The sequence below is a fragment of the Macaca nemestrina genome, chromosome 10 (assembly GCF_043159975.1).
Source record: "Macaca nemestrina isolate mMacNem1 chromosome 10, mMacNem.hap1, whole genome shotgun sequence".
Classification (NCBI taxonomy): domain Eukaryota; kingdom Metazoa; phylum Chordata; class Mammalia; order Primates; family Cercopithecidae; genus Macaca; species Macaca nemestrina.
Window position 1 is genome coordinate 788,954 of NC_092134.1, and position 27,477 is coordinate 816,430.

Genomic DNA, 27,477 nt, shown 5'->3' on the forward strand with positions numbered 1-27,477 from the left:
CTCCTCAGCCTCAGGTGCCCTGAGGGCAGCACTGCTCACACCCTCTGGCACACAGGCTTGAAAGACCAAACGAGGATCTGGCACTGCCCCAGGCCTGTCCCCCATCTGCCCTTCCCAGGCGCAGAGCAGAGAGCCCACAGCCATGACACTCCCTCCGGAAATGGAGTGAAACCTGGGCAGGCCCTTCCCGACCCCTTGTGGAGGCGGAAGGCTGTACCATGAGGCTGTGGGGCAAGCTCTGGCCTGCAGCAGGGCCCCAGCCCGGCAGCACCGTCTACACTGGGGTCTGTGTGCGGAGGACTGAATGGTGTGGCCACCCTCCTGAGCCCTATCTCGCTGCAGAGGCTGGTGTGTGGGGAGGACCATCCAGTCCAGCTTGGCTACCTGTGTCTTGCCCTTGGCCACAGGGAGCTCCATCAGGACACCCTGCCTCCAGCATGGAGAGGCCACGTTTGTGTGTCCACCCATCCATCTATGGACTCGGCTGAGCCGGTTCGGTTGCGTGGAGAGACCACGTTTGTGTGTCCACTCATCCATCTATGGACTTGGCTGAGCCGGTTCCTTTGCGTGGAGAGACCACGTTTGTGTGTCCACCCATCCATCTATGGTCTCAGCTGAGCCGGTTCGGTTGCGTGGAGAGACGACGTTTGTGTGTCCACCCATCCATCTACGGACTTGGTTTTTTCACGGCTGACTGCTCAGCCCTGTGTAGCCCGTCTCTGCAGCACGGGCTGCTGTCTGGTCTGGTGTGTGTCCTTGTTTGCTGTGTCTCCCACGGGAATGTCAGCGTCGTGAGACTGGGGTCTCATCTCTGGGACCTCCCACGCTGAACCGCGTGCAGCTCAGTGGGTCCTAAGAGAACGTTTACGAGACACCCATCCCACACGGGGCACGCAGCGTTTCTGGCCTTGGGTCTTGGTGGCCCCGCGCCTGCCGGCACCTGCCAGCGTGCTGACGTCTTGTCTCTCCTCAGTGGAGCTCAAGTTCAATCTGGACCAGTATGTCAACAAGCGGTATCCGGGCCTCGTGAAGATCGTCCGCAATAGCCGGCGGGAAGGACTGATCCGCGCCCGGCTGCAGGGCTGGAAGGCGGCCACTGCCCCAGTCGTCGGCTTCTTCGATGCCCACGTCGAGTTCAACACAGGCTGGTAAGGGCCAGAACAGGCTGGACAGCCGGTCTCAACGGTTCCCCCTCCACCATCCCCCCCCTCAGCTGCTGTGCTGCTGCAGCCTGGCCTCTGGGCTGGCCCCGGGGCTGGGGTACCCACCGTAGCCTTCAGGAGCTGGAGCTGAGAGCCACCACCGAGTCCACCTGTTCGGTTACCTCTGCGGCCTCTCCGTGTCCAGCTCCCGAATGCAGAACCACTGGAGGGCAGGCCCAGCACGCACCCAAGGACATGGTTCTTAGAAGCTCTGAGGCACGTGTGTGAGGCTTGGTCTGTGCCCACCTTGCCCCGGGAGAACGTGACCCCGTCCTGACTGCAGCAGTCTCGGGTACTGTGTGTCCCCCGTGGGGCGGGAACCTCAGATCAGGTGGGGTGGGGCTGAAGTGTACACGTCCGGCCTCTCAGGCCCTGCTCAGTCGCTGGAGGTGGCCACAGGTGCCCTGGAGGCCTGAGCCGAGTGCGAGGGGCGTGGGAAGTGAGCGCGGGCTTCACCCGTGAAGGTCCTGGGCTGAGGGTCACCTTGTGTATGGGGTCCTGGGGCCACCAGCACAAAGCACCCCTGCTGGGCGGCTCAGGGCAGCAGGACTTCACCTCAAGGTGTAGGCAGGGCTGAGTTTCCCCCAGAGGCTCCAGGCAAGGATCCCTCCCACCTCTCTCAGCTCCTGGAGGCTGCAGCCCCCCTTCCGCCCCCCACGCCCTCCCTGTGTCTGTCTCCCCATCCCTGCCTTGTGCAAGGACTCTTGTCATTAGAGTTGGGGCAGCCCAGGATGCCCCCATCCAAACCCCAAAGCCAGCCCCACAGAGGGCACCTACAGGGTCCATAGTGTACAGGGGTGTGTGCCCTGCACCTCAGCCAGTCCTGCGTCCACAATGCACAGGGGTGTGTGCCCCGCACCCAGGCCAGACCCTGCACTCACAATGCACAGGGGTGTGTGCCCCGCACCCAGGCCAGACCCTGCACCCACAATGCACAAGGGTGTGTGCCCTGCACCTCAGCCAGTCCTGCACCCACAATGCACAGGGGTGTGTGCCCTGCACCTCAGCCAGTCCTGTGTCCACAATGCACAGGGGTGTGTGCCCTGCACCCAGGCCAGACCCTGCACTCACAATGCACAGGGGTGTGTGCCCTGCACCTCAGCCAGTCCTGCACCCACAATGCACAGGGGTGTGTACCCTGCACCTCAGCCAGTCCTGCACCCACAATGCACAGGGGTGTGTGCCCCGCACCCGGGCCAGGCCCCGCCCCCACCATGCACAGGGGTGTGTGCCCGGCACCGGGCCAGACTCTGCACCCACCATGCACAGGGGTGTGTGCCCCGCCCCCAGGCCAGGCCCCGCCCCCACCATGAACAGGGCTGTGTGCCCCGCCCCCGGGCCAGGCCCCGCCCCTCTCCACCCAACCACAGGGAAGACCTGGGAGGCCGTTTTCCCCACTTCCTGGAGAAACCAAAACTGAAGATTTTATATCAACTCTCCTGACTCATTTTTCTAAACTCTAAACTCAGGGAAATGCCAGCTGTGGTTGCCGCAGGGGACTTTGGTGGGAAGCGGCAGCTGACGATCAATCTCAGGGTTACACGGAGGCCGGGGACTGTCACTGTTGGCTGGGACACCCCACTGCATGTGACCCGGGCCTCCTGCTGGGTCCCCGGGGAACCTGGCGTTTTGGGGCTTCTGAAAACCGGTGGTTTCTATAACAGCATCAGGGGGTTTGAGCGGGGACTTGGCACCTCTCAGGCTTCTCGCCTCACACTCGGCTTTCCTGGGGCATCTCAGCCCCCAGCCGACGCCCAGCCGGCGCTATTCTGATGAGACGCTGCCTCCTCTGCCCTGTGCCCTCCCTGCCCCTTCCTCGCTCCTCCGCCGGGTGCTCCCCTTTCCCTCAACGTTCATCAGCTTCTGACGTGTTGTGCATGAATCGTGTTCCACTGCCTGCCCCCCTCAGGGTCACCCCACATGGTCGCACAAGTTGCGCACTGCACAACTACACCCGCAGCCTTTCAGTCCCTCTGACGCCGCGCGTAAGCTCCCCGAGGCCTGAGGGCATGTGGGGGAGCCTTGTGTCTGTCACATCAAAATGCAAATTTTTTTGTTTGAGACAGGGTCTTGCTCTGTCGCCCAGGCTGGAGTGCAGTGGCGCGATCTCGGCTCACTGCAAGTTCCGCCTCCCGGGTTCCCGCCATTCTCCTGCCTCAGCCTCCTGAGTAGCTGGGACTATAGGCGCCGCCACCATGCCTGGCTAATTTTTTTTTTTCTTTTTTCTTTTTTTTTTTTTTTTGAGACGGAGTCTCGCTCTGTCGCGCAGGCTGGAGTGCAGTGGCGCGATCTCGGCTCACTGCAAGCTCCGCCTCCTGGGTTCACGCCATTCTCCTGCCTCAGCCTCCCGAGTAGCTGGGACTACAGGTGCCCACAACCACGCCCGGCTAATTTTTTGTATTTTTAGTAGAGACGGGGTTTCACCGTGGTCTCGATCTCCTGACCTTGTGATCCGCCCGCCTCGGCCTCCCAAAGTGCTGGGATTACAGGCGTGAGCCACCGCGCCCGGCCTTTTTTTTTTTTTTTTAAGTAGAGACGGGGTTTCACTGTGTTAGCCAGGATGGTTTTGATCTCCTGACTTCGTGATCCACGCGCCTCAGCCTCCCAAAGTGCCGGGATTACAGGTGTGAACCACCACCCCCAGCCAAAATGCAATTTTAAACCAGTGCAACTTTAATTTTCACAACTGAAAACCCAGTTATCCTTCTGTAAATAGCAACCGCTCCCATAACTGTCTCCACAAAGGATTCTGCCGTATTAGCAGACCTGGCATTTCCAGGGAGCTTTTCATCTCTGAAGCACTTTGCTAACAGTAATTAATTAATCCTCCTCACAAAGCTGAAAGGCAGGTAAATACCAGGCCTCACACTCAGAAGGATGGGAAGGAGGGGTGAGGACAGCCACGTGGTCTCACAGGCAGGGTCAGGGCCTCGCCGCTCCCCACACCGGCCCTGCCTGAGCTGGCCCAAATCTGCCCTCAGGCCGTCCTGCCCCTCACTGCGGCCTTTGGGCTCTGTGTCAGCTGGTGGCTAGGTGGCTGCAGCCCCGTGGGACTCCAGCATGGATGGCGGGCCTCTGCAGCCGTCTCACCTTTCGGTAGACCATGGTGTCTCACCTGCTTCCCAGGACCCCTGCCTGGGATGGGGAATCGCAGACTGAACTGATGCCCACGGAGGCCGCTTCTGCTCACCTTCCTCTCTGCCCTCCTCACCCCCGACTGCGCCATCGCTCTGTCCAGCCTCCTGGCCAGCCCTGCAGGCCCATCAGGCACACACTGGGGCTTCGGTGCAACTGCTGTTCCCTCCAAGACTCCCTCCACGCCTCCTGCCAGTCACTACCCAGGGCAGCCCTACTTAAAACTGTGAGCCCCTTCTACCACATCCATGACTGCTTATACCTCATCCTCTGTCCCATCCTGGAGCGGGGCCACTGCACACTTGCACAGGTTCCACACTGCACAGCGGTGCCTGGTGGCTTTTCCATCCCACACTGTGCGAGCTCCCCATGACACGGATTGTTTTTATTCCTTAGTTCATGATTGTGTTCCAATTTGTGGGAATAGGGCATGGCACATAGTAGATCCTCAATTAATTCTTGCAAATGAATGCAGCTCCCACAGGAACAAGAAAGGAGAGGAGGGACTCCTGGCTGGGCAGAGAGGAAGACTGAGCTGGGGAGCCCTGTGATGGACATAGCTGACCTCTTGTGGACCCCTAGGCAGCCCTTCAGAGACGCTGCAGCTGGGCCAGCGTGGCCAGTGCCAGTGTCCCCCAGGGACCAGCAGCATTCGAGGGGCTGCCCCAGCAGGGGTGAGGCCTTAGTCAGGGTGGGTCTGCTGCTGAGAGGGGCCCTGGGGCTTCCAAGTGAGGCGGTGGCAGCAGGGGGTGGCAGGGTTGGATGCAGACCAGGTGGGGCCTGGCCTCCCCTCCCTGTGGGCGAGTGGACCCTCCTCGGGGAGTGCGGTGGGCTGGGGCTGCCCCCCACTCACAGCTGTGCCTCTGCAGGGCGGAGCCCGCACTGTCTCGGATCCGAGAGGACCGGCGTCGCATCGTGCTGCCAGCCATAGACAACATCAAGTACAGCACGTTTGAGGTGCAGCAGTACGCCAACGCTGCCCACGGCTACAACTGGGGCCTCTGGTGCATGTACATCATCCCCCCGCAGGACTGGCTGGACCGCGGCGACGAGTCAGCACCCATCAGGTGAGCTGCCCCAGCAGGGGTTGAGGGCGGCCCTGCCCGGGAAGGAGCGGAGCAGAGTGAGGCGGGCGGGGGACGGGGGCTGGGGGACCGGGGGAGGGGGGACAGGGGCGGGGGATGTCCCCCAGCAAGCACAGCCTGGTGCAGGGGCCGTCGCAGAGACCATGGTGAGGGTTGGGCCAGGTGCTGGGGCCCACGGCCTTTGCCATAAAAACTTGGCACACAGAGCTTGTCTGTATCACAGAGATGCAGATGCAGCCCTCGGGGCTCGCTGGAGCCGGGACTAACGGCTTGAAGGTTATTTTTCTTCATTCAAAATGCACTTGATAATCCCCAATCAGCAGGAAAAGGATTGTGTTGTGTCAGGATTGCCTTGCGTTTGACATTTTAAAAATGAGTGAAAATTCAGAGAACCCAATGGGAGGCAACTCCCACAGTTTTTTGGCAGGCTCTGGATGCCCTGAGCTGCAGCAGGAGCAGGCTCACTGGCCCCATCGAGTCTTCAGGGCATGGCTGCGCACTGCTCCTCATAGCCACCACCTGGACAGCTGCTGAAACCCGCGTTCCAACCTTCAGCTAAAGGACAGGCAGCGACGTGACCCGGACACTACCCAGGAGAAGACTGGCCTGTGCCAGAAAGCTCATGAAAGGTGCTCCCCACGGTCCAGGGAGAGGCAAATTCAACCCGCAGTGAGATGGGGCTCCATGCCCACTGGGGTGGCTGAAAGGTGTAGGCTGACAATACCAAGTGTTGACAAGGACAAGGCACAGACACAACTCTTGGACGTGGCTGGCAGGACTGTGAATCAGCACAGATGCTTTGCAAAAGCAGCAGCTCCTTCTGAAGGCCCAAAACCCTCTCCAGTGTCCCCCTCCAGTGTTCCTCCCTCAGTGTCGCCCTCCAGTGTCCCCCTCCAGTGTCCCCCCTCCAGTGTCCCTCCCTCCAGTGTCCCCCTCCAGTGTCCCCCCTCCAGTGTCCCCCTCCAGTGTCCTCCCTCCAGTGTCCCCCTCCAGTGTCCCCCCTCCAGTGTCCCCCTCCAGTGTCCCTCCCTCCAGTGTTCCCCCTCCAGTGTCCCCCCTCCAGTGTTCCCCCTCCAGTGTCCCCCTCCCAGTGTCCCTCCCTCCAGTGTCCCCCCTCCAGTGTCCCCCCTCCAGTGTTCCCCCTCCAGTGTTCCCCACTCCAGTGTCCCCCCTCCAGTGTCCCCCCTCCAGTCCCTCCCTCCAGTGTCCCACCTATCCCACTCCCAGGTGTTCTTTCTCAAAATAAATGAGACACATGTACATGCAAAGGCTTCCACACAAACGTTCACAGTGGTGTTACTCACAGTAACCTCCTGTGCATCAGCAGGTGAATGGTTGAGCAGGGCAGACTCCACTCGCATCACAGAATACTCAGAAACAGGGAGGAGCAGACCCTTCCACACCTAACAACATGGTGAGATGCAGAGGCTTGTGCTGAGCCTGGGAGCCACACATGGAAGAGAGTTTCTGTGTGATTCCTGCACACAGAATTCCACGGAAGGCAAAACTCATCCTGGGGCAGAGGCCGAGGGTCAGGGCTTACAGGGACAGAGCCTGGGACAGTTCCAGGCCAGCAGTGTCCTCTCCTGGACAAGGATGGGGTCTCCATCAGTCAGAATGGACCAAAATGCAAATATCACATGGATGCATTTCATTTTATATAAATTTCGCTCCCCAAAGTTGATTATAAAGAATAAATGAAATACTAAGGCAGGTGTGGTGGTTCATGCCTGTAATCCCGACACTTGGGAGGCCGAGGTGGGTGGACTGCCTGAGCTCAGGATTTCGCCCGCCCTCATGGGGACAGAAACAGCAGACAGCCGCAACGAGACGAGGCCACCTTGGAAGTTCCAGGACAGCTTCCATAGTGGACGCCCAGCGTGACGATCGCAAAGGTGCCCTCGGGTCCACGTGGTGTTGTCGCGGCCGGCGCCCCTGCTTCCATGCTCAGCGTGCAGGCGTGCAGCCCGCTGGATTTATACGTTTTAGGGAGACGTAGGAATCAGTCCACACATGTCAGGGGCGCACTGGTTCAGTCCAAAAGGCAGGACGACCGGAAGTGGGGAATTCCAGGTCATGGGTGGATTCAAAGATTTTCTGACTGGTAACTGGTTATTATCTAAAGAGCTGGCATCGGTAGAAAGGAGTGCCTGGTAAAGATAAGGGGTTGTGGAGACCAAGGTTTGACGATGCAGATGAAACCTCCAGGTATCGGCTTCAGAAGGAGCTTCAGAAGGAAGAGATTGTAAATGTTTCTCATCAGACTTAAAAAGGGGTCAGACTTCTGGTTAGTCTCATCTGGGTCAGAAAAGACCTCCAAAGGACAAGGGAAGTCTCTACGGAATGTGGAGTCCCCCACAAGAGACCGCATTGCAGGTCATTTCAAAATACATCAAAGAAGTATATTTTGGGGTAAAATACTTAATTTCTTTCAGGGCCTGTTAACTGTCATTTTGGATGCGTTTTATCTCTACAAAGAGTCTGTTTGGTCAGACTTAACATCTCTGTTTTAGTGTTCCTGAATTCCAAAGGGAGGAGGGTCTGAGGGGGCGTGTCCAAACCCCCTTCCCATCAGGACCTGAGCTGGTTTTCCTGGGTTACTTTGGGGTGCCTTTGGTTGAGAAGGGGCTCCATTCAATTGGTTGGGGGTCTTAGAATTTTATTCTTGGTTGACAGAACCAATACTTAATCATTTTCACATGAAAATCTTATTTTACGTGAAAATGATTTCTACTCTTTGAAAATTGGAAGATTCTAGGCCCCGATTCTTACTCAGTCTTGATGAGCTGAAGCTGAGTTGCGGCTGCTCCCGGGGACAGAGCAGAGCCACAGTCACCACCAGTCCCAACAGCCACACCCAGCAAGCCTGTCTGTCCTGTGTTGGTTGTCGTTTGCTGATGCCGCTGCTCCACGTGGGGGAATACTTCTCTAGAGTTGGGTCCCTCACGGAGAGAGGGAGGATAGCGATAGACCGAGAGGATTGACTATTTCAAGGAAAAGAAGATGAAGTCTTTGATTCCATCATGTTCAACACGTGAAACTAGTCCTCTTCTCTCCTGTACTTTACCTGCCTGACCTTCATGTGAGTGAGTTCGTCAAAACTCACCCTGGAGGACCAGAGTCTGGGCGAGACCCTGTCAGAAATGAGCTCCGCACTCACTGGAGGGTCACAGAGTCACGTGCTGGAGCCCTGTCAGAATCGCTCTCCCCTCGCACAGGGGACCGGAGTAACAGACAACAGCCCTGTCAGAATCGCTCCCCTCGCACAGAGGACCGGAGTAACAGACAACAGCCCTGTCAGAATCGCTCCCCTCACACAGGGGACCGGAGTAACAGACAACAGTCCTGTCAGAATCGCTCCCCTCGCACAGGGGACCGGAGTAACAGACAACAGTCCTGTCAGAATCGCTCCCCTCGCACAGGGGACCGGAGTAACAGACAACAGCCCTGTCAGAATCGCTCCCCTCGCACAGGGGACCGGAGTAACAGACAACAGTCCTGTCAGAATCGCTCCCTCGCACAGAGGACCGGAGTAACAGACAACAGTCCTGTCAGAATCGCTCCCCTCGCACAGGGGACCGGAGTAACAGACAACAGCCCTGTCAGAATCGCTCCCCTCGCACAGGGGACCGGAGTAACAGACAACAGCCCTGTCAGAATCGCTCCCCTCGCACAGGGGACCGGAGTAACAGACAAGAGCCCTATTAGAATCACTCCCCTCATGCTGGAGGATCAAGAGTAACAGGCGAGAGAAAAAAATAAGGAGGACACGATGCTAATCATCGCTGAAACCGACAACACGTTCTCCTCGTTTTTCTCCTTTTGCATACGCTTGAAAATTTCCATAAATGAAAGTAAATATGCATATTAAAAGCAACAGAGGGGCCGGGTGCGGTGGCTCACGCCTGTATTTCCAGCACTTTGGGAGGCCAAGGCGGGTGGATCACCTGAGGTCAGGAGTTCCCAGCCTGGTGAAACAAGAGCAAAATTCAGTCTTAAAAAAAAAAAAGAAAAAAAGCAGTGGAGGGCATTTTCTCTCTCTCTCTTTTTTTTTTTTTTTTTTTTTTTTGAGACAGAGTCTCGCTCTGTTGCCCAGGCTGGAGTGCAGTGGCACGATCTCAGCTCACTGCAACCTCCGCCTCCCGGGTTCACACCATTCTCCTGCCTCAGCCTCCCGAGTAGCTGGGACTACAGGCGCCCGTCACCACGCCCGGCTCATTTTTTGTATTTTTAGTAGAAACAGGGTTTCACTGTGTTAGCCAGGATGGTCTGGATCTCCTGACCTCGTGATCTGCCTGCCTTGGCCTCCCAAAGTGCTGGGATTACAGGCGTGAGCCACCACGCCCGGCCTCAGTGGAGGGCATTTTCAAGGATGTACAGCAGGAGTCAGGGAATCATGGCCCACAGTCCTGTATTTGTAAATAAAGCTTTATTGACACATGGCCATGTTTTCTCGTTTGCATATCACAGCAGAGTGGAGTCGCTGCCACCCAGGCTTCTGGCCGCAGAGGAAGGGGGCCCTGCTCCAGGACGGCGTTTCCGTGATCTGTTTGGGGAATGGACCTTCAGGTGCAGGGCTAGCCACTTCACTTTTTAAGTACGAACAGTCTTTCACTTTTCCCATTGTGGATGCAAACTCTTTCTAAAACGTGGCACGTGCTTCTCTGCCTTCTTAGACACAGATTTTAAATAACATTAAATGTCAGTGTCGGTGGCCGCAGGACAGGAGGGCCTTCCGTCACAGCGGGGATGTGGCTGCGGGAGGCGCTCACGTGCCTGGGACTCTGCCCTTCCTGCGTTCACAGCCGCCTGTGGCTCATCTTCGGAGGCCTCTTTGCTCCCTGCAGAGTTGAAGCACCTGAGCTGGTCAATGGGGACAGTCCTGGGCAGGAGCGTGGCCTCGCTGCCTGGGCCTGTGGAGGTGGCTGCCCTGCTGGCCTCCACCCTGTTCTATTCTTCTTCCCGCTCCCCTGCTCCTTTCTCCCGGGACAAATGCTGGGGGACCATCCTCATCCCGGAGGATTCCTGGGATCCCAGTTAAGACCTGGCACCTCCAACACGTGAGCAAGGTGGGAGAACGCAGGAAGGGACTGACAGCCTGGCAGGTGGGGGGCAGGCCCGGGGAGCTGGCCCTCATCGTGGCTGCTGGTTCAGGTGTGACTTCAGAGGACACCTGGGGACACGTGTTCCAGGAGGAGGGGCCCCAGGCTGTAGGTGCTTAGAGGCTGCTGATACGCCACCAGCCCCTCCAGGATCAAGGGCTGGGCTGACATCAGGCCTGCCCAGCGGAGAATCACTCGGAAATTCCCTCCAAAGCTCTGGAACCCCAAGCACTGCCTCCATTTCCCAGGGCCCTCCAGCTCGCAGAGCCCTGCCTGCCGGGGGCTGGGCCTGCAGGGAGGAGACCCCTGATTTTCTCCTTCATCCAAGGAACAAAGAAGAGTGTGCTCTCCCGGAGACCTCTCCCGGTCAGAAGAGGACCTGGGAGGGAGGTGCGGGCCCGGAGGCCCCAGCAGGATCCCGCAGCGCTGGAGGAGTCCCCTCTGAGAGCTGGGCTTGCACGGCCCTGCGCTCCGAGGATTTAAGGAGTCAGCGACCCCAGCCCCATTGACAAGCCACACAGAAACGAAAGCAGCCACACCCCTCCCCAGAAAGCGGATGCTGGGAGCCCCCAAGACGCAGAGCACCCGGCCTGTTTCACAGCTTCCTGCCCCGAACCCGCCCCGTGAACTGGACGTGCCTTCCTGCGCTTTCCATCCTTAATGTACCCCAGTTTTAATTTTAACTTTTCGTTTCAGTGCCTCTGATTGAAGATGGCAAGTGTTGACTAAAACCAAAGTTAAAATTGTATTGACTGAAATTCATAAAACCAAATGAGTGTGAAAGAAATGTAAATAATTAAGCTCTCAGGTGATGTTTCCATGCGTTTGTGGCTTGCACATCTGCACATACATGTACCGTGTGCTGGTCACCACGTGGGTCTTGCACAGCGAGGTTTCAGCGTGTGTTATTCTCCATGTGTTCTGAACTCCATGTGGAAGGACGTGGCTCCAGTGCCCTTGTCTCAGCTTCTCCGTGGATTGTGTCTTACACATGCTCTGCTGTTTACGTCCCTATCCCAGGTTCACGGACACTTGGCTCACTAGGCCTCCCTGTGCACGTGTGCAGACGACAGGCCCACTGCGGGCCTCCGGGGATGTGGGTCCCGACTCCACCCACACGGGCAGCGCCCACTGCCTCCTTGCCATCTTACGTAGGCATGAGCTGAGCCTTTGTTGTTGTTGTTAGAGACAGAATCCCTCTCTGTTGCCCAGGCTGGAGTGCAGTGGTGTGATTTTGGCTCACTGCAACCTCTGCCTCTCAGGTCCAAGTGATTTTCCTGCCTCAGCCTCCCAAGTAGCTGGGATTACAGGTGTGCACCACCACACACAGCTGATTTTTTGTATTTTTAGTAGAGATGGGGTTTCATCACATTGGCCAGTCTGATCTTGAACTCCTGACCTCAGGTGATCCGCCTGCCTTGGCCTCCCAAAGTGCTAGGATTACAGGCGTGAGCCACTGTGCCCGGCCACGATGGCTTTTCTTGTTATCAGGGTCTGTGGAGGATCAGAGCACTCAATGGGCCCTTAGTGAAACTCACATAACATAAATTAACCACACTAAAGTGCACACCTCAGCAGCGTTTAGACCATCACAGTGTCACACAGCCACCACCTCCGCCTCGTTCCAAAGCATTGTCCTCCCTCCCCATGGGGACCCCGTACCCACAAGGAGCCACTCCCCTCCCCTGCCCCAGCCCCTGCCTCCACGATCCACTTCCTGCCCCCGTGGACTTGCCTCTTCTGTTCCTTGCATGCGGACGGGGGGCGGCCTCTTGCACCTGGCTCCCTGCCCTTGGTGCCACGTTTCCAGGGTTCCTCCACGTCTCAACCTGTGTCAGCCTCGCTCCTTCCACCGGAATCGCGGTCTACAGCCTGGACGGGCCACTCTCCATGTATCCACCTGTCCCTCCGTGGCTGCCGGGCTGACTCACTTCTAAGGCTAACAAGAACGAGAGGCGTCCGGCTGGACTAACGCCCCGGAAGCTGAGAACCGGAGGGCAGGTGCGGGCGTTGGGCAGAGCAGCTCCAGCAGGCAGGACCTGGGGCCTCCACCCTGCACCCCTGTGCCCGCGTTCGGCAGAACCGCCCCGAGGGGAGGCTGTCTCCATGGTGACAGGCACTCCCACGCGAGCCTCAGAACCCTCCGCCCTGCCTTTTTCCGTAATCACCGCAGGCATTTCTCGGGCAGGTCAATCCGGTTCCAGCTGGTGCTGCCTCCCTTGTCTCGTGAGTTTATTTTAGAACCCTGAGCAATAATGAAATGACACTACCCTACAACAGATGTGGCAGAGGATCTGGCTGGCTCTTCACTTCATCAGAGATCACCCCGAGATGATTGTGGTTGTTAAGAAAATGGGAGAGATACCTGTCGTAAGCGATGAGCTATAACTTACCCAATCAAATGTTGCTATTAAAAAACAAAGAAGGTATTAAAATTTCATCACTGTTAGGTTTGTGGCCGAAATCTAATGACAGAACAAATTGGATGTTTGCACAAGGAAAAGGATAATCTCTTTTTAATGCTCCTGTTATTCTTGGACAATTGATGGGCATTTATTTCTGACAGCTGAGTCGTTGGGGACAGAATTGCTTCTTTTAAATTATGACAGAGGCCAACTTTTTGCTGTTGTTTTTATGGAAGAATGCACTGACACGTAGAGGAGGATCGGAGAAGCTCAAGGCCTGCAGGGCGGCCTTGGCCTTGACCGTGGCTGCGGGGGCCTTTGGCCGGCCTGCCATGGCATCTGGGGACAGTGTGAGGCTTTGCTGCTTCCTCTGACAGCTCCTGAGGCCTCGGAAGAAATGAAGCCCTCCATGGACATGGAAATTGTTTTGAGGCAAAATATTTCAGCAAAGATGAGAAGCTCCTCCTTCCTTACAACACACAGACTCTGCCTGCTCCTTGCTGGAGATGTGGCTTTCTTGCCTCTTTTTCAATCCCTGCCACCTTCCAGGCACCCAGTAGAAAGCCAAGAGGGGTGAATGAATGAGCCTGCGGCATCACCCACAATGGCACACCAGCTTATCCTCCCGCTCCACTCTGCAGATCCTGCCTTCACCACTGCTGTCCATGCGGCCTCTTCCTGGGGGATTTGCAGCTCCAAGGCACTCTCAATACATATCAGAAAAAATAAAACTAGCATACCAATGCATGATTTCACAGAGATGGGGCCAGGCTAAGTCAGCTGACATTTTAGAGTTATTACAGGAAGCATAGTACAGCTGGCAATCTGTTACACGTAGCTACACAGGCTGTGTACTTGCAGCTCCAAGCTGTGGTGTTCAGAGGCTGCCATTGACAAGGTTCTGTGGAGTTGAGCAGTGTACAACCTATGCAACTGCCCAGTGCAGCCCTGGTTCCTGGTACACAGTTAGGATGAAGCATGGGGGAGGTGGGCAAGTGACTCACTCGAGCTTGGGAAATGATGTTCAAGGCAACCACAGGGCTCCTTAGGTAAACGGATCTTTTTTCAGGGGAGAGGGGAGACAGGATCTCACTCTGTTGTCCAGGCTGGAGTGTAGTGGTACAATAGCCGCTCACTGCAACCTCAACTTCCCAGGCTCCAGTGATCCTCCTGCCTCAGCCTCCCTAAGTGCTGGGATAACAGGCGTGAGCCAACTGATCTTTCTTAAACCTCTACACTAAGCTGAATTCAATGCAGGTCCTGTAATCTATTGGCGTTCAGCGTTTGGACGCTGTCTGGGCTGAGTGCTTCACCAGGCTCCAGGGACTCAAGTCCTGACGGCTGGAGGAGCAGCAGCCCCTCACCTTGGGCACAGGGACCTGAGTGCGCAGGGAGGAGGCACAGCAGGGAGGGGTGGCGGGGTCTCCCAGGCTCTCCTGGCTCATGGCCCCGCAGGCAGGGCTCAGGCCTGCACAGCGAGGTCCTCACGCCGCCATCTCTGCCTCCCAGGACCCCAGCCATGATCGGCTGCTCCTTCGTGGTGGACCGCGAGTACTTCGGAGACATTGGGCTGCTAGACCCTGGCATGGAGGTGTACGGTGGCGAGAACGTAGAACTGGGCATGAGGGTGAGTGTGGCCACGGTGTCCGGGGACAGAGTGAGGCTGAGTGAGGCCGTGGCATCTGAGGACAGGGTGAGGGCGAATGCGGCCGCGGTGTCTGGGGACAGGGTGAGGGTGAGTGAGGCCACGATGTCTGGGGACGGGGTGAGGGCGAATGAGGCCATAGCATCTGGGGACAGGATGGGGTGGGGGTGCGGGCGAGTGCGGCTGTGGTGTCTGGGGACAGGGTGAGGGTGAGCGAGGCCACGACGTCTGGGGATGGGGTGAGGGCGAATGAGGCCATAGCATCCGGGGACGGGGCAGGGTGGGGGTGCGGGCGATTGCGGCTGTGGCATCTGGGGATGGGGTGAAGGCAAGTGCAGCCACTGTCTAGGGACAGGGTGAGGTCCAGGACTCCTGCTCAGAGCACTGAGGCCTCTCCAGAGCCTGGGCTGAGGCAGCTGGAAGCCAAGCTGGGCAGCAAGGCCCCCACGGTCCCTGAGCTGGAGTTGGGAACAGAGAGAACGGGCTACCCTGAGTCTCACTAGACGTTTGGTGGCAACGTTGCTGAGAAATTCTGTAGAATCACAAAAGATGGCATTTCCACGTCTACTTTATTTTTCAAGCCCTGTGTGTTGCTGTTATGTGAATTGCCCCCAGGCGACAATGGATTGGGACCTTAGAAAAGTGGGTCCTTCGGCACAGAGGGCGGGGGCAGTGGTGGTGACCCCAAGCCGTCCTCTGTGCCTCTGTCTTGGCTCAGTGTGGAGGGCAGGGTGCAGAGGGAGGTGGGGGTGCCTGGGGTCCCCATGAGGAGCCATGGCAGGGACCTGGGGTGCAGCCTGTGTAGTACTGGGGGGCCCTTGGGGTGCAGCTGGGAAGGCCTGTGTAGAACTGGGGGCCTGCGGAGGGCAGGTCTCAGCTCCACACCCCACACGTTCCAGGAACACAGGAGGCCCAGGCCAGCCCAGCAGGCTCCCCCTGGCTGCCCGCCCGGCCACCCAGTGAGGCCTGTCCCAGAGGGAGAACCATGAGCCTCCGCCCCTCCGTCCCACCCTCTTCCCCATTTCAAACCTCTCACGGTGGCTTAGGGAACTGATGGAAAGTTCTGGAAGAAGCTGAGTTACGAATGAGGGAATCCAGAGTGGCCGAGCTCGTTCTCCTCCTGGACTCCCTCAGCTCAGAATGGTCCTCGCCCTGCGGGGCAGGGGCTTCGTGGCACTGTGCTCAGGGCCCGGCTGCTCCAGAGGCCGGAGGCTGGTGCAGCCGCAGTGGGCAGGGAAGAAATGGAGGCGGTGGGCAGGCAGGGCCTGGGCTGTCTCAGTACCACCCACTCCTGCTCCAGGTGGAATGGGAGGTGGAGCTTGGAGTGGGCCCAGCGTCCTCCTCCAGGGACCCCTGTGGCCTCTGTGATTCCTGGGGTGGCAGAGGACAGACCGCAGGGGTCTGGAGACCTCACCCCGAGTCAGAGCCAGGAGACCTGGGCTCCGGGCCACCAGGGAGGAGGGAGACGGGGGGGAGGGGGATGAATTCCGTGCGGTTTGTGGGTGGAACGAGGGGGTGTAGGGGTCACAGGAGGCCCTGCAGTTGGGCCTGTGCAGCTGGGAAATAGCTGTGCCCACCGATGTGAGGAGACACTGCTTCCAGACGTGGAGCGCTAGGAGCCTGGAGGACCTGGGAATCCCCGACTTGTCACAGGACCAGCCCTGCGGCCCCCAGAGCCCCTGCCGGGCAGCGTGGATCTCAGGCTGCAGCTTAACCGGAGGGGGTGCTTGTTGCTGGCCAGGGTCACAGAGAGCCCCGAGCAGGCCCCAGGCACCGTCACTGTGCCGGAGAGGCCGGGGCACGAGGAGGGCCTGAGGTTCCACTCCGCCAGCGTGGCTCTGCTGCCCCATCTGCTTTCTGAGTATTTTGTGCAGAAAAGTTCAACACATCATTTTATTCTGAAAAGAGATAAAATTGGGTTTGGACTTAGAGATGGCGCGGCCCAATCTACCGCCTCCGTTGAGGGCTTCATCACACCAGGCAGGGCTCGGTGAGCCATGAAAGGAGGCTTGGTGAGAGCTGTGCAGGCCTCGTGGCAGAGGCTTTCAAAGGCTGTGTGTGGTGTGGGGTGCCGAGGATGCCGCTTGGAGAACCCCCTTCCTGCAGGGGTTGCTGTGAAGCTTTTGAGGCCGGGTGTGTGAGACTCGCTGGCAGCCAAGTCCCTGCCGTGAGCCAGGTGCTGCCCATGCAGTTTCTTTGCCCCCATGGCCCTGCAGGAGCCTGCCCGGGGTCAGTGAGCCCCCTTCACAGGGACCCCATGGAGGCAGAACGGGTGTGTCTGAGCCGGGGCACCCAGGCGGGAGCTAAGCCCCAGCTGGTCTGGGTCTGTCACCACTAGTCAGCCCCATGTCTAACACGGAGGTGCTGCCCTGGAGGTCAGTGCAGGATTCGCAGATCCTGGGCGTGTTCGTCTCGGGGGTGGCAGGAACAAAATAGCAAAGACTGCGGGGATTACAGCCACAGGGATTCATCCTCTCACTGCTCTGGAGTCTGGAAGGCTGAAATCCAGGCGGGGGCAGGGCCAGGTGGTCAGAGGCTCCAGGGAGGATCCATCCTACCCCTTCCAGCTTCAGGTGCTGCGGGCTGCCCAGCGTTCCCGGGTTCGCTGCACCAGGCACCAGCTGCCGTCTTCCCCCCGTGTCCGCCATCATCTTCCCTCCGGGCTTGTCTTCCCCTCTTTATAAGCGCACCAGTCACGCTGGACAGGGCCCACCCTGACAACCCCCTTTTAACTAGTTATCACGGCAGAGACCCTATTTCCAAATAAGACGACATTCTGAGTGTCGGGGGTTCAGCCTCCAGCATATTTTTTTAGGACACAGTTTCTTCCTAATAGGGATGTGCTGTGTGTTGCTGTGTGGTTGTGATGAGTTAGGATCTGAGTAGGGAGCATTGGAGCCTCTGGAGGGACCCGGGGATGAAGGAGGAGACGCCGATTCTGTTTCCACCCTGCAGTCCTGAAGGTGAACTTCCTGAAGAAGTGGGAAGCCCGAGGAAGCAGCGTCCCGCCCAGGGGAAGCAGGGGGCTTGGCTCAGTGGCTCTGGGGACCCGAGAGTGGAGCCACGACAGAGGACTTGCCCTGTGCACTCGGGTTTCCCAGGCCCATGCCTGGGGACGCCCGAGCACGGAGGCCTTTCCTGGCTGTTCACCGCTAATCCCCTGGGTCTCCCGAGAGTCCTGGAGGGCAGTGGGTGCCATGACAGCCTCCGGGCCCCTCCAGGCTGGAGATCTGGGGGCCCAGGGTGCTGGGTCCAGTCCCGGGAGACACAGAAGCCTGTGAGACGTGGTGCAACCAACCAGATAGGACCACCTGACCACGGCTCACAGGAGCGGCCTTGAAGGCCACAGAGGCTGTCACCAAATACTCTAGCCTGTGGGTCCAGCCCAGAAAATGTGCGGTCACATGGGACATGTGGAGAAGGGACCTGTAACATGGACGCAGGTACATTCAGATGCGGAGAAGGGACCTGTAACGTGGTACATTCAGAGGCGGAGAAGGGACCTGTAACGTGGCACATTCAGATGTGGAGAAGGGACCTGTAACGTGGCGCATTCAGATGTGGAGAAGGGACCTGTAACGTGGCACATTCAGATGTGGAGAAGGGACGTGTAACGTGGACGCAGGCACATTCAGTTACAAGCACTTGGGGGTTCCTAACGCCAACAGCAGGAAGAAGACACAGTGAAAAATGGCGGTGGCACCGTCTCCGTGGCGCTTCAGTGCAGGCGCTTCACCTGGTGTTTGTGACTCCCGGCTCACACCAGGTCCCTGAACACCAACCAGTGCCTGGGTCCATCTGGTGCCTGACCCAGGAGAGACGCGGCAGCCTCGAGTCTGACCACGTCACTGCGCCACGCACACACTGTGTGGACGGGGCCTTCCCAGGCGGCCACCAGACACACCCGACCCGCAGGCTCTCCCACTGCATGGCCCGCACGCTCCTCGTCCGTGCACCCTGACTGCAGAGACAGTGCCTGGCACCTCCGCCGTGAGTCTGGGCCGGCCTGAGCGACCGTCCACTGTAGGGCTCAGCCGGCTCCGTGCCGAGTGACTCTCGAGGCTGGGCCGTAATCCACACACAGCCTCCGCCTCGTGCTCCCGGATGCCCTCCTGTGAGGAAGCCCATCAGCCAGGTAGAGACGGGACCAGGGGTTCTGCCCCGCCCTCGCCAAGGTCACAGCCGACAGCCAGAAGGACCCGAAGGAGCTTCCAGGGGATTCTGGCCCCAGCCTCCAAGTCTTCCCAGCAGAAGCGCAGACGCCACAGGCAAGACGTCGTCCCCGCTCTGGCCTTTCCAAGCGTGTGACCCACAGAATCCGTGCTCCTAACAGGAGCGGCAGATGCGTCCGGCCCCATGGTCCAGACAGCTCGTTAGGCGGCAGCAGCTCATCCAGACGCATCCATTTCGGACCCGCCCTCAGCAAGCAGCTCCCACCCTGGGTGGGTGGGTGGGGGGCCCAGGGGAACAGAGGGCCTCCCACAGAGCGCAGCCCTCCCACTGCTCTGCCTCTGCCTGAGACAGTTTCCGTCGGTGTAAATGGGGCCGCAGCCTGCCCCACGGAGGGCAGGAGAGTCACAAGGCACATAAACCATGGTCCCACAGCACCTGCCACGGTGTGAACTAACCGGCATCCGTGTCACCCAACAGCGGGTGTGGACGATGTGCCAGGCCCCACCCGAGTGCCTTTCCTTCCGTGCCCCGGCTAATCCTCCCCACGCCCCTGGGCAGATGGGCCCCACTCACGTTCCCACTTCACAGAAGAGAAAATCGCGTCTGAGGAGGCTGAGCTGGGAATGTCCCCGGAGCAGGACTCCTGGCCCAGGAATCCCCGAGCAGCATCTGCTTTTGGCACCGCGGTGGCAGAGGCGGCTCCTGCAGCGAAGGGAGACGTAACGGCCCTCAGGCCAGGCCGCACCTCCAGGGACTGTGTCGTGTGAGGCTTGAGCTCGGCCAGCCTTCTGCTTCTTTGTTTTTTATTTTGGAGGTTATGGGATTTTTATTTTGGAGGTTCGTTTGGTTTCCTTTGTGTTTTGCCCATGGGGCTTCTATTCACAGAAAAGATTTAAGGCAAGTTTTAAAAATTTATATATAGTTTATTAAGTTGCACCTTTCAAAACCTATGTGCTGTAAGCTTGCCGTTCACCTTAAAGATTGTATTATCATGGAAACAAATTCAATCAATAAAACGGCCTCTTTCCCCGTGGCTACGATTGTTTGACTCAGGTTGGGCAGATTAAATAATACCATGAGGCCGGGCACCATGGCTCCCACCTGTAATCCCAGCACTGTGGTAGCCCGAGGCAGGCGCATCACGAGGTCAGAAGTTCGAGACCACCCTGACCAATATGGTAAAACCCTGTCGTTCTAAAAATACAAAAATTAACCAGTGGTGGTGGTGCATGCCTGTAATCCCAGCTACTTAGGAGGCTGAGGCAGGAGAATCGCTTGAACCCGGGAGGTGGAAATTGCAGTGAGCTGAGATTGCGCCACTGCACTCCAGTCTGGGTGACAGAGTGAGACTCCATCTCAAAAAATGTATAATAAAATAAAATAATAATACCATGAAACAGCAATTTACTGCTTTTGTGCCTTTAGTTAATTAAAGTCCCTGGAGCCTGTTAAAAACGGCACTCAAAAATGTAATGTTTAATCATTTTGAATACCTGATTTCATACCAGAAATCCCCCCGACCAAGTGCTTTAAAATTCTAGTTTAGTAAATTGAATTGAGACCAGATCTGGAATTCTGTGAAGCACGTCAGGACTGTTTGTAGGTGCCTTTAATCCTCTCATCCTGTCTGATTTTAAATTGCACATCTAGAATCAATCCTCAATTACACATTTTTTTAATGGAAGCTGGAAGTTAATCTGGCAGGCTCTTTAATATTCTGACTTCCCTTAACTGTTGTGATCGTTAAACACCAGACCTCAGCTGTGGATTGAACACACCCACGTGGGTGTCGGCTTCTCTCACCATCTCCCCCGATGCTCACCCTGCAGGGCAGGAGGCCAGCCAGCGGGTCAGGGGCCTAAGAAAGCCGAGGCCCTCAGAGGGACAGAGCGCACTGCAGAGACTGAGGAGGACAGCCTGAGGAGGGTGCCGGGGACGGGCAGCGCACAGCCACCACCGAGGCTGGAGAGTGAGGGAGGACGGGAGCCCTGGGGTGGAGGGCACCCAGCAGATGTGGTCCTGGGGACAGAGCCACTGTCAGCAGAAGACAACTGACCTATACAGGAGGGGCCCAGGGGAGAAATGCCCCCATCTCCCCCTCCAAACAAAATTGGCTCCGTGGGCCAAACCCAGCTGCAGTGAGAGGCCAGGAGGCTGGGTCACGGGCACATCCCAGGCTCAGAGCAAACCCGGGACGACAGTGAACCCGTGTGGCGGGCGAGGGTCAGGGACCCCGGCTGCAGCCGTCGGAGAGCTTCCCTCCAGTCTCCATGACACAGGGGCCTTTCTTTTTTTCTTTTTTTATATTTTGAGACAGAGTCTCGCCCTGTCACCCAGGCTGGAGTGCAGTGGCGCGATCTCGGCTCACTGCAACCTCCACCTCCCGAGTTCAAGTGATTCTCCTGCCTCAGCCTCCTGAGTAGCTGGGACTACAGGCATGCACCACCACGCCCGGTTAATTTTTGTACTTTTAGTAGAGACGAGGTTTCACCATGTCGGTCAGGCTGGTCTCGAACTCCTGAGCTCAGGTGATCCACCCGCCTTGGCCTCCCACAGTGCTGGGATTCCAGGTGTGAGCCACTGCGCCTGGCCAGCATAAGGGCCTTTCTGACAGCCTGACTCCTCCGAGGGGCGGGGCAGCCTGTGTCACCACTGGTTCTTTCCACCTTCATCCTCTGACAAGGCACAGCTGTGGCCACGCCGGGCGTTTGCTCTTCCCCCAGCTGACCTCCTGACCTCCCCGACCTCTCCCCCAACCTCTCCCCCAACCTCCCCCCACCTCTCCCCGACCTCTGCCCCCACCTCTCCCCCCACCTCTCCCCCCACCTCTCCCCGACCTCTCCCCCCGCCTCTCCCCCCACCTCTCCCCCGTCCTGGGGACGTGGCAGTTTTCACCTTGGTGTTCTGTCTGGCAGTCAGAGGTTGCTATACGGTGGGAGACAGGCTGAGAACCAGAACCCGGTTCTCCCTGCGAGGGACGGGCAACTCACCTGTCCCCATCACCACACCCCCCCTCCAGCCTCATCTCCACATCCCCCGTCCAGCCCCATCTCCACTCCCCTCATCCAGACCCATCACCACGCCCCGCTGTCCAGCCCCAGCCCTGCTGGGCCCTCAGATGCTGACTGCCGCTTTCCAGTCCCCCAGCTCCTTCCCTGCTCCCAACTTGTGCGCTTGGCCTGTGGAGGCCCCTCAGGCTGTTGGAAGCTGCACTGTGGTCCGAGTGGCCGGCCCCCGAGGCCACACACTGCTAGTGTCGAGAACTGCACATTGCCGCCCCTGAGGTTGCACTGCCCCCGTCTGTCCCCATGACCCTGACCACACATCCTTAAAGCTTCCCTTCATTAACATCTTTCCCGTTGAGCCCAGTGGGGTGAACTTTCTTTCTTGTGGGATGTGGCGGACACGGGACTCTTCCAATAAATATTTAGGATGCAAAGCTGGCAAGGGACGGTGATTGACGGGTGATTGGCCGGTGATTGATGGGTGATTGATGGCTTATTGACGGGTGATTGGCCGGTCATTGACGGGTGATTGATGGGTGGGCTGCGACGGTGGCCGAGTCCCAGTCCCCTGGTGGGCAGGGCCTTCATAGGGACGGAATGCTGGCTGGTGCGTGGTGGTGCGTGGGGGAGAGCCGCGATGGACACGTGGAGGTCAGGGGCCCCGGGACAGCCAGGTGGGGCTCACAGTTAGGGTTAAAGCCTGAGGGGCAGAGTGGGGGCTGTGCAGAAGCCATTTGAGGGGATGACAGAGGCGGGAGAAATAGAAATAGAACCGGGGCCTCGTGGGAGCCAGGCAAGGAGACATGCGGCGTCTGGGAAGGACCAACAACACCAGAGCTGCCCCTATGAACCCAACTCTGTTTCCCCAAAGAGTGGACGCCCTACCTTCAGGTCTGCGAGGTGGGGCCCCCACCTGAGACCCTCTGGTCTGTTGAAGGAGAAGTTGGCATGAGGGGAGGCGCTGCCCACCCAGGACGTCGCCGTGCAGGTGCCTAGGGGCTGATGGAGACAAAGGGTGGGGAGACCTTGTGGCCCCGGGACCTGCAGCTGAGCCCCAGGCGGACGGGAGACAGGTGCGCACCAGCCCTGGGGGGACGGGAGCTCTGGCATCGGAAGACGAGTGGGAATTCTCCCCTGGGAGCTGGAGAGCGTTGCAGGTAGAACAGCAAAGGAGTCGAGGCCTCCACAAGAGAGAGCTCCGGAGGGTGGGGAGGACGGGACACTGAGGCCACTGTGGGCACGGACGGCCCCGGGAAGGGTGTGTGGTGTGTGTGTAAATATGTATAGATCATACTGCACATTCCACTTCTGCTGGTGATCAGGTTCTGGGAACTTGCCAGGACACAGAAGGGTTCCAGCAAGATAAGGTAAATTATAAACAGAATAAAAGAGAAAAAAACACAGCAGAGAGTGAAAGGGAGCAGGTCCGAGGCCCACAGAACGCAGCCGAGCCCAAGGCCACGCACAGAGTCCACAGCCGAGCCCCAGGGCCACGCCAGGCCGGCAGCAGCACTGCCAATGACTGGAGTGAGCGTCGTCCAGGGTCCAAGATGGGCACAGCTATACTTGCCCCGTTCTGAGGGCTGGTTCTGAGGCCATGTCTGCGCTGAACGAGCAGAGGCTGGAAGCCAAAGGGTCCCTTTCACCAGCCACTCGGCCAGCATGGCATGTACAGTGGGGTCTCCCTGCAGCCCTGGAGCCTGCAGGCCAGAGGCAAGGGCTGGGCCAGGGCTGCAGGGAGGGGCACGGTGACCCCCAGGCTGACGGCGGCGCCCGACTTGGCCGTATTCCACATCCCTGTCCTGTAGGGCGAGCACCCCACTCAACCCCGCCGTTTAGGGAGGGGTTCCTCTCAAGCAACCTCCCCTAAATACACTTGTTCTCAGTGGAGCATCTGTTGAATATTAAACGGCAATGATTTAAGACCACACATCCTGATGGGCCCCAAGGGGAGAGGTTCTGTAAACTGCCCAAGGACTGTGGATCTTCCTGCTTTTAGAGCGGCCGGCCCGGGTGGGGGAGCCTCTCCGAACCTCTGATCACTCCTCTCCCCACAGACACCAGACGGCCTCGCAGCAGCAGGGCAGCTCCCGGGCAGGCGGCTGCGTGAGGCCAGGCCCCTCACAAGAGAAGGATTCTTCTCTCTGTGTCTCCCTCTCTCTGTGGTCTTCCTGTCTCTCTGTGTCACTGTCTCTCTTTGTCTCTGTTTTTCTTTGTGTCTCTGTCTCTGCCTCTCAGTCTCTGTCTTATTCTCTGTGTCTGTCTCTCTGTCTCTCCCAGTCTTTTTGTCTCTGTCTCAGTCTCTCTCTATGTCTCTTTGTCTGTCTCTTTATCTCTGTGTCTGTGTCTCTGTCTCTTTTTCTGTCTCTTTGTCTCGATCTCTGTCAGTCTTTCAGTCTGTCTCTCTCTCTGCCTCTCTGTCTGACTCTCTGTGTCTCTTTGTCTCTCTGTGTCTCTCTGTCTCTCTCTCTGCCTGTCCCCCACCCCCACATAGCTCCTGGGGTCTGACAGACGTCAATGCAGTGTAACCCGCACCCCCACATGAAGATAAAAAATTCTCCCTCATCCTGAAAAGTACCCCCGTTCTCTTCTAAGCTTTCTGATTATTTCAAGAGGAAATTTTAGGCCGGGTTCTAGAGCACCTCTAACGCTGCACAGTCTCAGACTGTGGTATCCAACCACTGTAACTGCGGTGTGTATTTTATGGTATTTATTTGTACAGTTTTCTCTCATTTTTGGCAAGAGATAATGGTCCACTCCTAAGGCAGTGATAAGGAGTTTCCTGTTAAAATTCACGCAGTTACCCTCTGGGTGGACGTGAAGACGTGTGTTAGGTAAATGGTAGCACGTCCCCCGGCGGACGGCCTGCAGATCAGGGGGCGGAGGAATCGGGCTGTCGTTCTCCTGGCCCTTCCCACAGCCTCGGGGAGGAGCTGAAGCCCAGAGAGGCTGAGTGACCTGCCCAGGGCCACACAGCAGATGGATGTGAGACTCACACTCAGGCCGGCCCAACTCCGCCTTCCACTGGCCCAGGTGCAGGTCAGCCAGGCCAGGAGCCCCCATCCCTAGGGCAGCCCCTCCCCGTGCTGAGGCCCCGCCCTCTGGTCTGTCCTGGGCACCTGCACAACCGTGGTCCCTCCAGCACCAGCAGTGGCGTGACATCCAGGAGGCCTTGACACCGTTGCCCCTGCGGCTCCTGCCCCGGCCTCCACTCCCCCTGACAGGAAGCCATAGCGGGGTTACAAGTGCACTGTCTCCACGTCCTCCTGCCCGGCCCCTCCTGAAGCCCCCCATCCAGCTCTGTCCCCCTCGCCAGGGACCCCAGAGCTACCTGCAAAGGGCTGTCCTCGGTCTCCGCCATAAGGGACTCAGCAGCCAGCTGAGTCCCTCGTGGGCTGTGGGATGACGCCCCCTCTCTCCTGGGTCCTGGGCAGCCCCTGCCCGCGTCCTCAGCCTTGTGTTGGACAGGCTGGTTTCCGTAAGATCATGACTGTCCTTCAAGTCACCAGGTTGTGGAATTCGTGGCAGACGGCAGCCACGGGAAACGCACACGACCTCCACCTGACCTTGGCTCACCCACTCCAGCATCGCAGCCCGGCTCCCTGTCTGCTGGGGTCACGGATGTTTCCTGAGCGCGTGGGTCTGGGCTGCACGCTGGGGAGCGGTGGAGGCCCTGAAGCTGGAGGGCAGCACGAGCAGGCCTGGCGTGGGAGTCCCTCGTGCAGAGGTTTTGGGTCACTTGCCACGGATGTAGAGTCCCACCCCCCAACCTCCACCACAGGCCTGGCAGAGGCCTCCCAGCTCGGGTCAAGCGCTGTCCTGGGCTTGCTTCCATGCCATGTGGTGAGGCTGTGTCAGGCCCCACCAACTCTGCACAGGTGGCCCCAAACTGAGTAGATATTTCCTTTGCCTGAGCACAGGGGAGGGGACCCCACCCACCACCCACCACCCACCACCCACCACCCACCACCCACCATACTGGGCAGCTCCTGCAGAGGCAGCTGTGGGCAGGTGTGAGCGGGTGTGTGGTGTGAGCAGGTATATGCAGTTGTGAGCAAACATAGGTAGGTGTGGGCAGCTGTATGCAGGTGTCAGCAGGTGTGGGCAGCTGTGTGCAGGTGAAAACAGGTGTGAGCAGGTGTGTGCAGGTGAAAACAGGTGTGGGCAGGTGTGAGCAGCTGTGAACAGCCATAAGCAGGTGTCAGAAGGTGTAGGCAGGTGCGAGCAGTTGTGAACTGGTGTGGACAGGTGTGAGCAGGTGTGGACGGGTGTGAGCAGGTGTGGACGGGTGTGAGCAGGGGGCCTGGGGCAGCCGAGGGTACATGGGGGATACAGGAGCTCCATGTGAAGGCAGTCAGACTCTGGGTCAGGACACAGCCGACCAGCCCTCGGTCCCACTCTGCCTGCACAGCCTCAGCAGCCACAGTCCTGAGAGACCTGGCCGCTCCATGCTGGGGTCAGGGCCGCCCTGGGCTCCTGGTGAGATGGAGGAGAATCCAGTGGAGAAGAGGACCTGGGTGGAATCCCATGGCCCATGGAGCACCCTGAGATCCAGGACTCACGGGTTACCAGATGGGATGAGGAGAACAGTCATGGGGCCTGCGAGAGGAAGCCAGGCTGTGGGAGGCCACACGACCAGTGCCCACACGGCTTTCCTGTCCTGATGCCACAAAGGCTGTGGCTGCACCAACCCTGGGCAAACGGTCATGCCCAGGATAGACCACAGGGATCACCACTGACTTGAAATTGGGGGCACAGCAAGACAGACACAGGAGACCCCCAGGAGGTGTGGCTGGCAGAGGCCAGGCTTGATGCCCTGAAACCTTGCACCTTTCGAGGCCGGGTGATCTTCAGGATGGCTTTGGTTTTCGCTGATTCTTTTAACTAGGTACAGATAGGGGTGAACTCTTTTGAAGGAAATCAAAGTGCAAGTTTGGAACTTGAAGGTAAAGATAGAAGAAAGGAAAGAAAGTGGGAAGGAAGGGAGGGGAAAGGGCTGGGGGAGGGAGAGACGCCGTCCCCCCACGTCTGTGATAATTTCGCAGAGCTGACTGCCTGGCAGCCATGGTGACAGGTGCCACGGGGCCTCGGGGAAGTCTGCAGAGGCTGTGCTGTCTTCCCCTTCGGTTCCGAGGCCCCCTCCGGAGACATCAGGCCTGGAGCCCACAGCCCCCACACTGGATGTGGCTCCCTTGGCCCTGACCCAGGCCCACCGCGTCCCCCACCCCAGGGCCGTGGCCCCCACCCGCTCCCCACCAGCCGCCTGTCCTGCTGGAGCTTGGAGGCAGCTGGCTGAAGATTTGTGGGACTGTCATTGCTGATTTATTCACGAGATCAATGCCTAGGGGAGGGAGGCTGGCATTTGCTTGTATTCAAAAGGCCCATCTGACCTTGAATTCCAGCCCAGGAGACCTCCCGCCCTGTCCCGAGGGTTGAACTCCAGCCCAGGGGACCTCCCGCCCTGTCCCGAGGGTTGAACTCCAGCCCAGAGGACCCTCCCACCCTGTCCCGAGGAGCTGGCCGCCAGGGCCACAGGGGCGGAGGGGCAGCCAGGGACACAGGCCCCGGCTGAGCGACTGGCTCTGGCTGCCATGGGGTGGGTGGCAAGGCGGGGTCTCCCCCTGCCCCGACTCCACACTGACCACCCTGGCGGGGCACTTTGAGGGGTTTGGAAACAGATCGGGTACCTTTCCCCACCTCTGAGCTATGCCCCAGCTTCTCTTTC

The 27,477-nt window shown here is 58.5% G+C and overlaps 1 protein-coding gene across 3 annotated transcripts in view; it reads left to right on the plus strand.

The window, feature by feature from the left end:
• The window catches only part of LOC105490556 (polypeptide N-acetylgalactosaminyltransferase 9), a 119,612-nt gene that overhangs the window by 57,667 nt on the left and 34,468 nt on the right, over positions 1–27,477 (plus strand). For all 3 annotated transcript variants that reach the window (XM_011756317.2, XM_071070754.1, XM_011756318.3), the window contains 3 exons: positions 974–1,148; positions 5,207–5,404; positions 14,439–14,556. In XM_011756317.2, the coding sequence (XP_011754619.1) occupies positions 974–1,148; positions 5,207–5,404; positions 14,439–14,556 (491 nt within the window). The remainder of the gene's footprint in view (positions 1–973; positions 1,149–5,206; positions 5,405–14,438; positions 14,557–27,477) is intronic.